This window comes from Sebastes umbrosus, chromosome 20 (genome assembly GCF_015220745.1).
Source record: "Sebastes umbrosus isolate fSebUmb1 chromosome 20, fSebUmb1.pri, whole genome shotgun sequence".
In the NCBI taxonomy this organism is placed as follows: domain Eukaryota; kingdom Metazoa; phylum Chordata; class Actinopteri; order Perciformes; family Sebastidae; genus Sebastes; species Sebastes umbrosus.
In genome coordinates this window covers 9,257,266-9,269,813 of record NC_051288.1, presented here as the reverse complement: position 1 = coordinate 9,269,813, position 12,548 = coordinate 9,257,266, and the positions used below count along the sequence as shown (strand labels likewise).

The 12,548-nt window shown below is 41.0% G+C and overlaps 1 protein-coding gene across 4 annotated transcripts in view; it reads left to right on the top strand.

Annotated features, from left to right (window-relative positions):
• exoc6 (exocyst complex component 6) overlaps positions 1-6,564 on the top strand; it is a 42,363-nt gene extending 35,799 nt beyond the window's left edge. For 2 of the 4 annotated variants that reach the window (XM_037754765.1, XM_037754767.1), the window contains 3 exons: positions 4,292-4,404; positions 4,842-4,853; positions 5,961-6,564. In XM_037754765.1, coding sequence (XP_037610693.1) covers positions 4,292-4,404; positions 4,842-4,853; positions 5,961-6,087 — 252 coding nt within the window. In that variant the 3' untranslated portion in view covers positions 6,088-6,564. The remainder of the gene's footprint in view (positions 1-4,291; positions 4,405-4,841; positions 4,854-5,960) is intronic. The other 2 variants (XM_037754766.1, XM_037754768.1) reach the window with 1 other exon arrangement.
• Positions 6,565-12,548: the final 5,984 nt, after the last annotated feature.

Genomic DNA, 12,548 nt, shown 5'->3' with positions numbered 1-12,548 from the left:
CACTTCCAGTATTTTTCATGCAGTTTTTCTTTTTTACTGTTGCTGTACCTATTATGTTGTTTTTCAGGTGCATGCTTGTATTTTGGGTTTTTACTAAAACATGTTTGCATGCTGTAATGTTCAAAAAACGCTTTACTTCTCTCAACCGAACCAAACTCTTCAGACTCCGCTCCAGCTCCGCTCTAACTAGTTTTGTTTGAGGGCGTACCAAACTAGCCGTTATGCAACATTTTTCACCATTTTCTGACATTTTATTGACCAAACAAGTAATCGATTAATTAAGAAAACAATCGACAGATTAATAGACGATGAAAATAATCGTTAGTTGCAGCCCTCGTTCGACATTACAGGGACTGATAAATGCAAATGCAGATCCCACTGTTCTGATTGCATTACAAAAAGTAAACTTTTTATACTCAGATTTTATGCATATGGTGGTTTGTTATTTATACTATGACAGTTTTCCTAAAATTAGATTTAAAAACATCGCAATATATTGAATCGTAACCCATGTATCATCAGATTCTTGCCAATACACAGCCCTATTACTAACCCTGTTTTCCGGCACGTTAATGACGTCGAAAACGGGGTCGAAAAATCCCAGAAAGGCTACTCGTCTACTGGCAATGGGAAAGTAGTCTGTCGGCTATTTTTCGCAGGTTTTCCCGTGTTTAAAAAAAACTCACATATACGTGCTAATTTTGGTGGAAAAAGGGTATTTGTATCTGTATGAGTGAACACACCTTAAGAACGTCATACCCTTGTGTATAACGCTGAGAAACGGCTGGCCAACATGTGTGACAGGGGCTGTATAGAGTCATCATACATCATACAGGCTTTTTAAGGTGTAAACATGTGAGTAAGACCTGGTGTAAAAATGATCTGCTCCGACCTAGAGTTTACCTTTTCTCACCTCTGGACCACCGGTCTCCGCTGACAAGCCCATAGTGACGGAGAGAATAGACTCGTCTTCCATTATAACTCCTTTTAATACCAAACAATACAAGTCAATGAGACAATAGCATCTAACGGGAGACGTCCAAAGTGAAGCTTCACAAGTGCATAAAGGGAAGGAAAGCAGAGAGGGATTTCTAGAGTTTCAGAACGCCCTGACTTATTGTTTCAATGTAAAGGTGAAACCGAGGAGTTTCACAGCAACCCGTGAACTAATGTCACAGGGACGATGATTTATCTGACACCATCCTTTTGGGAAATCACACACACACACACACACACACACACACACCTTATTTTGTTTTTCTTCCGCTTGGGCTCTTTCCGTTAATCATAAACACTCACCTCAGCTTAACCCTAGACATCAACTGGATGAAACTTCGTCACTTCTCGGTTGCAGTTGAAATGTTTACTGAACGTGTTTCGGAAGTGAAACAGTCTGTCAGAACTGGTATTGATACTGGCATCGTCATTTTTTTAAACGAAACCCAGCCCCACCAACCAACCTGAAAAACACAACCTGGAGTTTGGAGCTAACATTCAACATAATGACTCCCAGTTGACTGCCCCCCCCCCCCCCCCCCCCCCCCCCCCCCACACACACACACACACACACACACACACACACACACACACACACGGCCTATCTCTCTCGATCTCTCCGATGCCAAAAGCTGAATATTTTCCAGAAGTGTTTACTATTTCCACTCTTATGATAACATGACTCAGCTCGCCCAGCAGAATCCGACTAGACCGCACTGATTGTTGTCTTCAGTGCATTTGGGCTCATGTCTGTGACAGAGTGGAGACGTGTGAATGAGATTCCTCTGGGTGGGGTTGGATATTGAGAAATGGTTCTAAAGTAGAAATGGTTCTGTGGGGGTATTTAATCCTCCGCAGGTTGCATTATATTGATATCACAGAGGATTTACTGCACACTGAGCAAACACAGGCATAGAAGGAAAACGTCCTCACCACCTAGACAACTCTTAGATCACATTCTGAAAAATATCGTACTGATGTATCATCAGATTCTTTTAAACATCCAAACACGAGTATGTAAAGTTCACGTTGATCTGGCATGACTTCAGCTGTTAAAGTAGAAGTCCAGTTTGGCTTTTGTTGTTGTTGGATTGGCCATCGGTTCCACCAGTGATGATGACTCTGCACTCAGCAAAGTCGCTACAAGGACTTCCGACGAGGCAAGGCCATAGAGCGACAAATTATATATATATCAAAGCCACGATTTACTCATTTGTGTGCAGGAGTAATAATTTGTGGCCTCAATTTAATTAAATTGTTCCTACGTTTTGATTAATTCGTGGACAGTAATTAAATAATTTTGGCAGTGCACAAGGCCAAGACATTCCTTCCTGCCGCCACCTGCTTGTTTGTAGATAGCTACGGATAGAGACTCTGAAATTAAAGGGCCGTTGTGTAACATTTAGGGGGATCTTTTTTGCAGAAAGGGATTATAATATCAATAAATATTAGGGCTGTCAAAGTTAATAAAAACGCTTAAAGGGAAATTTGTTTTAACGCCACTAATGTCTTTTAACACATTAACGCAACTTGGGATTTTTAGGTTGTAGCGGGCTCAGTTTTAAAGTTAGAGTGAAGATTCTGGTATCATATGAAACTAGAAAACCTAAGGAATCCATTGTCATGTCATACTAGCTTGTCGAAGAGGAGGCTAAATAACAATCCAAAGTTAGGCTAAATTTTGTGAGGAAAAACTGCCATTTTCAAAGAGGTCCCTTGACCTCTGACCTCCAGATATGTGAATGAAAATGGGTTCTATGGGTACCCACGAGTCTCCCCTTTACAGACATGCCGACTTTATGATAATCACATGCAGTTTGGGGCAAGTCATAGTCAAGTCAGCACACTGACACACTGACAGCTGTTGTTGCCTGTTGGGCTGCAGTTTGCCATGTTATGATTTGAGCATATTTTTTATGCAAAATGCAGTACCTGTGAGGGTTTCTGGACAATATTTGTCATTGTTTTGTGTTGTTAATTGATTTCCAATAATAAATATATACATACATTTGCATAAAGCAGCATATTTGCCCACTCCCATGTTGATAAGAGTATTAAATACTTGACAAATCTCCCTTTAAGGTACATTTTGAACAGATAAAAAATGTGAGATTAATCTTAATTAACTATGGACAACTAATAAATATTTTAATCGATTGACAGCCCTAATACATATCACTATTGTTATCCGTTTAATAAATCCAGGATGCGTCGGGCTTTAGTGAACGGGCCTGAAATGTCACAAATAATGTCACTGCACAGGACAACAGTGTGTGTGTGTGTGTGTGTGCACACAACTACGTTATCAGAAGAGATAGAACTGATAGAACCTAGATCTTGCTAGTTGTGGTTAAGTGTGGAGAGTTCAGTGAGTGTCAGAGTAAGATGGCTGCTGCTCGTGGCTCATCACTTAGCTCCAGGTGAGAATAATGGCATTGTCGCTAAGCCTCTCTCTCTCTGTGTGTCGGAGTCTCTCAGTCAGCTGAATAATGCTATTATCACTAAGCTGTTCTTTCATTGCTCTTTCAGCATGACCCAAACACCCAGCTGTTTCACCCTATGACATTAGCATACACTGTGTGTGTGTGAGTGTGGGGGGGTCATCTCCATCAGGTTAACCAGGGGTCGTGGGGGGGTCATTTTAAATGTTCCTGTTCACACTTAACACTCATCATGTTAAGCAGCAGAACCTCCTCCCTTCTTCTCTCACTCTTCTGTCTTTTCTCTACGTCTCAGTGACCCCAGGATACACAAGTGTTTACCGTCATCACATTATCTGACCAGGCTTTAACACAGCTCTCACTCTGCTTGGTTTGGCTCCTAAAGACACATGTTGGCAGGTTTCTGTAATAACTACAGGCACAGGGTATCTACTGCAGGATTACTGTGACCTTACTGGGAGATGGTGAGGGTGACTTCTGTCCTCTCATATCCCGATTCTGGTCTCAATCTGACGGAGCATTCACACCAAGAGCGAAGGGAACTATTCACCATTCATACAAAGTCAATGCAAAGAGGCGAATAGATAATGGAACGAACGCCACGAATACGATATTGTTTATTATCTCTCTTGGATGGAGTATTGGATCACCCCCCCCCCAAACAATCCTGGCTCAAGCACTGTAGTCATTATGCCACATCAAATATACTGTAGGAAGTGTATGTGAAAATGATCACATCTGTCTCTTCATAACCTTCCTCCATCAAAAACTCCCACCCGCTGCCGGCCTCAATCTTCTCTGATGTGAGGTTCTGCTGTATGTCTGAGTGTTGTATATATCTGTGTGTTTTACAGCTCCTGGATCTGTTCATGGTGTGGGACTGGTCGACTTACCTGGCAGACTATGGCCAACCAACCTCCAAATACCTGAGAGTGAACCCAGCCACTGCTCTGGCTCTACTGGAGAAGTGAGTGCATCTGATATGTACACACTGGTCAATTCACCTATGTATCGCGATTTTTTTGTTTTTAGGATTTTTAAATCAATTTTTTAATGCCAGAATTTACATATTTGTTTCATTTGAGTCTATGTGGAGGTAGAAGGAAGTTACTGCTTTTTATTGTTGTAGTCTGAGTAACATGATGTCATATCTGTTCCGTATCCGTCTCAAAAAACACGCCGCAGCGAGCTGACACGAAGAAAGTAGAAAAAAGGCAGAGATTCCACATGGATATGACCTGCACCCTCACATTTTAAATCCAAAGTGACATTACTAGCCCTTAATTACAATATTTTTTGCATGCAATTTATGACAACCCTCCTCCTCCTTGTGTTTTGGTTTCATGTTTGCTCTTCTGTTCCTCTGAATCTTCTCTCTGCTGTTTTTCTGCTGCTGCTGCTCAGAGTCTACAGGGGGTAGGTTCAGCTTCCTCTCTGCTTTTCTTAGGTCTTCTCCATGAATGTTCTATTAATCTAAACATGGTTCTACCTCCTCTACAGTATAAAATGCCCCGCATTACTAGTTGTGTGCACATGATTTGGTTAAACTGCGAAACTTGTTGAAAACTTGTCTAGTGGTCTCATGGATTGATGCTGCATGAGTTGCAAAGCTTTTGTCACAGAGCTCAAAAACTGTTGCAGAGTGGAAAATCAGGGCTAAAGTCGTGTAGTGTGAACTAGACATTAAGAGTTCACAGTCAGGAGATGGATTTATTTGTAGTTTAGCTTTTGAAGTCCCGTTAAAATCAGATATATAAACCGTCACAAAATCCTATGATTGGTTCATTTTGCTTTCACACAGTGAATGAACCTCACTAAAGCCTGCATCGAAGCGGACTGAGACCCTCTCTTTCGGGCGGTCTTAGTCCGGGTGTTTAGTGCACACCAGAGTTTGATTACCAGCATTAACACCAGCCCAAACATAGCGAACTAAACGGGCAAACGCACCAGAAATTGTTAGTATTAGGGGTGTAAGAAAATATTGAATATCGGGATATTATGTTTTGTGACCTCTAAATCTGAGGCCATGGTTCTCAGCAGGAAACCGATGGATTGCCTACTCCGGGTAGGGAATGAGTCCTTACCCCAAGTGAAGGAGTTCAAGTACCTCGGGGTCTTGTGAGGGGACAATGGGACAATGGAACAATGGAACGTGAGATTTGCCAGAGAATCCGAGCAGCGATGGGCGGTATTGCATTCGCTTTACCGCACTGTTGTGACGAAAAGAGAGCTGAGCCGGAAGGCAAAGCTCTCGATCTACCGGTCAATCTTCGTTCCTACTCTCACCTATGGTCATGAGGGCTGGGTCATGACCGAAAGAACTAGATCGCCGGTACAAGCGGCCGAAATGGTATCCGAAATCGTATCGTCAGATTCTTGCCAATAAACAGTACTACATAGTTTATCCTACCAATCCAGATTGAATTCTGATATATCAGTGTCTGATGTAACTGATTGACTGGAAAAAAAGTAAGTGACAAATCAATCATCTCTCTGTCTCTCTGTCTCTCTCTCTCTGTCCAGGATGAAGGACACCAGTAAGAAGAACAACATCTTCTCTCAGTTCAGGAAGAACGACAGAGACAAACAGAAACTGATAGAGACTGTGGTCAAACAGCTGAGGAGCCTGGTCAACGGCATGTCCTCCTAAACACACACACACACACACACACACACACACACACACGCACACACACACACACGCACACATACACACACACACACACTCACAAAGAGATGTGAAGAATGAAACATGCATGCAGTCACATGCACACACTGAACTGCCAAGACACTCGCAGAGGAAGGAGATGTTTGCACATGTAATGAAGTGATAACACACAATATGACAGTGACATACAGAAGAACCACACAGGGAATTTACACACACACACACACACACACACACACATACATAGACACACAAAAGGGACAGATAGACAGCTTACACAAACACACACACACACATCACATAAAGGCACAGCAATACATACACTGTACAAGGCATGCAGGGAACACACAAAGTCATATCCTCTCCTTACTGTTATACCTGACTCAATGTAAATAACACACACACACACACACACACACACACACACATACTAAACAGTTTACTGGACTTCACAGGAATGAAAACAGTAAAATGTTTGTAAAGTATTTTTAATGGCTATGATAAGACAACCTAAATTATGTTTCGTACATTAGTGAGAGTGTAATGATTGTAGCTGCAGAGGGAGACCGGTACAGCAGAGGAAGTGTGACACTCACAAGTACTGGGACAATGAGGTCAAAGGTCACCGCTTTCTGCGCCGCAAGCGAAGGGGATGAAGCATTTCCTTTTTGTCCTATCAGAAACCCATGTTATAAATTCAACAAGTTGAACACTCGGATGACGATGGAATGCATTTTCTTGCATTTCAATCAGAAGAATAACAAAATAATTGTTTAATCTACAGAGATCAAGATATTGGTGAAATAATAATAAGTCATTTGACCTCACAGAACACAGGAGTTGGTGTCTACCGCTGCCTCGATCAGTTAGTTTTTTTAATGTTATTGTGTGACTTTGGTGAACTAACCAAAGCCTCCAACTTTGTTTAATTTTGACAATTTCTTTTGACACCATTGATCAATCCCAGACGGTCCTTACAGAGCTGACCTTTAAGGAAACCGATACAGCTGTTGAGTCCGGTATGCAACTGTATATAAGCCTGCTGTGTCAGAGCATAAACTGCTCCACTGAAAACGTGTGTTAACATTGTATTAACCGATTTAACTTATTCTCCCTGGAGCATTCGCAAACGTGGCTATTTCTGGTATAGTTGTACGATTATCGAATATGACGTTGACATTTCTAATTTTCAGGGGCTCAATCAAGCCCGGAAAGTAGACAGATGACCGAGATCAAGTTCAACTCATTGTCCCAATACTTCAACTGTTGTTACTGCGTATTGCGTGTGTGCAGAAACAACATGATGCTGAGCTCATGGATGGATGGAATAGATGAATGGATGATGACGTCTTGAAAGACTGATGTTCATGAAAAAAAGTGAAGTTTTGTTGAACTCCTTGGTGGCTTTGCTTGCTGTTGGTCTTCTTTTCTGCCTCACATAGCCAACCCCCCTGAGACAGAGCCTCACAGTGACTGAACATGAGTCTCGTCACATGTTCTCTGCACATGTCAAAAACAAGGCTGGAAATCAGAAAAGTGGCTTTTTTAGTTAAGTTATCTGGTCCATCTTGGACAGCATAACACCACACTTTACCAGATAATGCAATCCGTTACAACAACACACACACATTCATGCAGACATAGGCCTGGTCATTGCAGGTTTGTTGTACTGGATTGTATTAGATTGTACAGGTGGACTCATCTGGGTTTTTGGTCAGCAAAGGCTCCAAGGAGCTGATGAGGATTTGGGGTTTTGGAGTGTCGTAGTGACCGCTGCATGAATCCTAACGGAGGGTTTGCATGTGATGTCACCTTATGAGAAATGTTCCACGGTTCCAGGAAACTGACACCTGGTATTAACATGCAATCGACTCGAGCATGAATGATGGGCTGCTCGGACAAGGATAGGTGATGAATTTTACGTGACGCGGACACTCGCGGCCACGCTATGTGGCTATATAAGTATGATTTGCGCTTTAGGAAGGCTCCCAGCCGGTGACCCTAACCTTATATGTCATAACGGTTCCTCAAGAGTCTCCCACATTGTTTTTTTTTTGTTCTGGGAACACGCCATGGTTGTGTCCGTCTACATGTTCCGCCTACCTAATTTGCATATTAGGAACCGCTCACGGTGTGGAAGAACCTAGCTGAGAACATCTCTTAATAGCGCGTGTAAATGCACAGTTCCATATCATTATCCAGATAGAGATCACATGTTAATACCAGGTGGAGATGGGGGTCTAAACATCCACGGACCAACTGGCACGTCATACACATCGTTGTTGAATCTGATGACCTTTGCTTGTGCAAGAGTCCTCCCAGTATCACAGCTGTACTCATCCATAGCAGCCACAGCAGTGTTTGGCCAGTGGTGGTGGTGAGGGTGGTCAGGTGACATCGTGTCAAAGGTGACATCATGTCAAAGGTGACATCAGTGCATGCCCTCTTCCTCCCTCTGTAAATCCTGTCAGTTGTCGGGTTAAGGTTACACTTCGTCTTACAACCCACCCAAACTACTCGATTCATGCTTACAAGACAACAAGGCCCACATGGGAAATGATGTTATCGGTGATTATATATATACATATATATTTAACAGTTCAATAACTTGCATTCTTAAATTCTGTCTTTTTGTTCCTCAGGGTGAAATGAAGCTTTAGAATCTCGTAACCCACATATACAGTATATTCACAAAGCACAGCAATAATGAATTGGTGGCTTTACAGCCTTGCAGGCAGGTCGATGCTCTTCTAAAAACCCGCACATGACTCCTGATGACAAAAACATTTTATAATGAGACTGTTTCTATTCTGTTTATGTTTTGGGTCTGTGCTCCACTTTCAGCAGGCATTTTTTGCACTGAAACTGATTGAACTTATTTTTTCTTTCTTTTTAGATTAATTTTTTGCCTTTTTTAAAAAAAAAAGAAAAAGTTGCTTGTAAATGCCAATGTATATACTGCATATTTTGTAAAGAAAATATTGCAGCAGTTTGTCTGCTACAAATCAAATTGGAGGTTGACACTGTGATATGCACCTCCATCAAACACCTAAAGTAAATATGTAATTAATAATAAGCGTTTGAATTTGCATTTGTTGCTTACTTGGTGAACACAGTTGAGTACAGTGTGAGGAGCTCAGTGATTTTTGTTGGTACCTTCTCTCCACTCATTTGCATGGTTAAGATATAAAGAATTATGTTCTAGCAGACACCTTCTATAACATTTCAATATGAAGTATTTAAATTATGCTCCTAACATTTTGCCACTAGCCAGATATGTTAATGAACATAATAATTTCTTCATTATGTTAATAGAAAATGAAATCCGGGCAGCATTACATTTCCTTCAAAACTTGTTTGCTGGTGCAAATGAGTTGTATATAAATGTAACAGGGTTGTAAAATATGGTATGATAAAGGCCTGGCTCTCTGCAGTTGAGGTAAATGTTTGACAATTTAATGTATTGTCATTAATATAATATGAAATGAAACTAATGTTTCACATAATCTCATGTGAGACAAAAGAAACTTTGTGTGGATGTGAACATAATGAATCAGTCTGAGGTCTTTTGTTTCCTGGTATAATGGCACAAATCGGGATTTTTAAAGATTTACATAACGCTGCTTGTATGCCAATGATGATTTCAATTGGAATAAAAAAGATTCCACAGACGTGGAGAGAGGGTACATTTTGATATCCAAAGGAATCCTTGCTTTACCTTTTTGTCATTGTTCTCAGTGAGACGCCCTGACTGAGATGCTGTTTTCCTAAATTTGTTGTTTTTAATTTGTGTGCTGTAATAAAAGTTTATTCAACAGTAACGTCTGCGTGTTCTCTAAGCACACTGTTTGGTTCAGTACGGCTCACTACTACTGTCCAGACAGCGATGATGATGATATGGGTATGGGTATACATAGAGCTCTGAGGTTGAAATTCAAGTTTTTAATTAAATGTGTAGCGGGTATTAAAGTATAATTCCAGTTAATTACTACTTGGATCTTATTTTTTGTAGTTTTGGCCGTCGTATCTATAACATTAGGGGTGTAACGGTATAAAAAGCCATAGTTCGGTGCATACATCAGTTTGGGGTCACGGTTCGGTTGGCTGCATTTTTGGTATAACCGGGAAAAGAAACAAGATAACATTTCATTAATTTTTCAAAATGTAAATATTAAATGGTGCCTCATTGGCCATAATATTGTTGCTGCAAAAATTAAGACACTAAAATGATGACATATGGTCAGTAATGAAAATGTAAGCACTATGTAGCTATCAGGTGCCTCTCAGCTCGATGACAGCAAGACTGAAGGAACTGGACCACACTGATAGACTTTGTATAATAAATTAATAATAAGACAGAATATCTCACTAAACCATTTAAGCAGAGGTGTTTAATTCTTCTGTTGTTGCTGATTTCAGGGAATGTGCAGCCCAGCTATCAGTTTTAACACTCCTGCTCCTGATTTCAAATTAAGGACTGGTCTTGGTTTCATCCATTTCAATGTGCTAAAATGGATAGGATTCGTATTTGGGCACATTCAACTAATGCTAATGTTACTGTTATATCTGAAACTTGTCTAAGCAAGTCTGTTCTGGATAAGGATGTTGGCATTGACGGTTATAATGTTTATAGGACTGGCTGATTTTAAAGGTTATTGCGATTCGCTAAATCTCTTTCAGATTGTTGATCGTCCCACGAGACCTAATCCGAAATGTCCTGAAAAAATCATCTCTAATCGATCTAATCCGAACTAATGTTCCTCATGAATACACAGCTGCTTCTGTCTTTGCAAATGACTTTCGCGACCGCTGTGTAGCTGCCATAGTTAGAAATACAAAAGTTCCCATAACCAAGCCACGCATCATTATAAAGCGAGATATGAAACATTTTATAACGACTGGAAAAATTAGACTATTTTGATTTTAACTGCACGAGTTGTGTGAGAGTTTGTAAACGGATGTTTACCTGGACCCCATTTACTTCAATTCATTAAGGATTTACTCCATTTTTGGGAGATTGGAGGCTCTTCCAGCTCTTGTTCCTCATTTGCACTCACCATATATGAGCTATACAACCAGGATGTAACCTGTTGTACAGGTTAGAGGTAACTGAGAAAATGTATTTTTTTTATGTGGGTGAAGTGACCCTTTAAAGCCACTGAGTGGAAACAGAGAGACTGTGCGTCATCTTTAACTGAACCAGCAGTCGCAATCTAGACATGGCTGCTCTACCCCTCCTCTTCCTCTCCCTCTCACACACTCACACAAAGACAGAAGCATCACTTTGTTCTGCGAAGGTTTGCTGTCATCTTGTATCTCACCCTCGGAGCCTCGCTGTGTCCCACCACACACACGCTAACTGGGAAACGGCAAGTGAACTTTGGCCTGGGTCAGCGTTTGAATGCGAGGATCCCTGTCGCCGCAGATGTAATGAGGCGAGAGACATTTGGAAAGCTCTATTATCACTGGACAGTCGCCACCCCGCCAACACACACACGCACACAGAAATGTGTTTGTTTTCCCCAGAGGTTACTGTTACTACACTCTCAGCTCTACTGTCTTCTTCTCTGACACGGTGTCCTTTCTTTTACACGCACTTCCTCCATCTCTCGTCAAAGCGGAGGTGGGTTTATCTCTCAGCACGCAGCAAACGCCGAGCCGGTATTCATCAAGTGTCTCAAAGTAGAAATTCACCCATAACTGGCCATAAATGCTCAGAGTGATGCATCTTTTTAGTAAGTGTAAAAGTATTTAATCAGCTTTGTTAACTAAGGAAATGAGTCCAGTCTGTGGTGATATTTAGGAGTCCTGACCTGACAGGAGGTGGAGGTCAGGTGGAGGCATTAGGTGGTAGGAGAGATGCTATTTAAAGATAACATTTTGGGAAAAATGTAATCATTTTTGTGACTGACCTTGGTTAAAAAAAAAAGCACATACCAGGGTTCCCACAGAGCCTTCAAAAGTCTTGAAAGGCATTGAGTTCATTCATCTAAAAATAAGGCCTTGATTGGTATTAAAACATGGGAAGTAGGATTTTAGGACTGTGTGTAAGTTTTTACACGTATTTAAAACGATTTTAATCAGGGTTTTTTAAGGCAATGTGTGAACAGGATGTAACCTAACCTAAAATATAAGACCTTCCACGACTTTTTTTGGTTTCCTTTATTATTAGCAAGTCCAGTCTAGTCTAGTTTTCTCTCAGAAAACTTGAATTACAATATGCTGAAAGGTTATTTTGGAGTAAAATGAAGAAAAAAAAACATTCTACCGTGGTGCAGGTTTAAAGCTTCACTAGGCAGAATTTTTGGGGGCAAAAATTCCTAAACTTTCAGCATATTGTAGTTCAAGTGATCTGAGAGAAAACTAGACTTCTACATCTCTTCATGGCTCTGTTTTCAGGCTTTAGAAAAATCGAAACCGTGACGGAAGACGTTGACCAATCA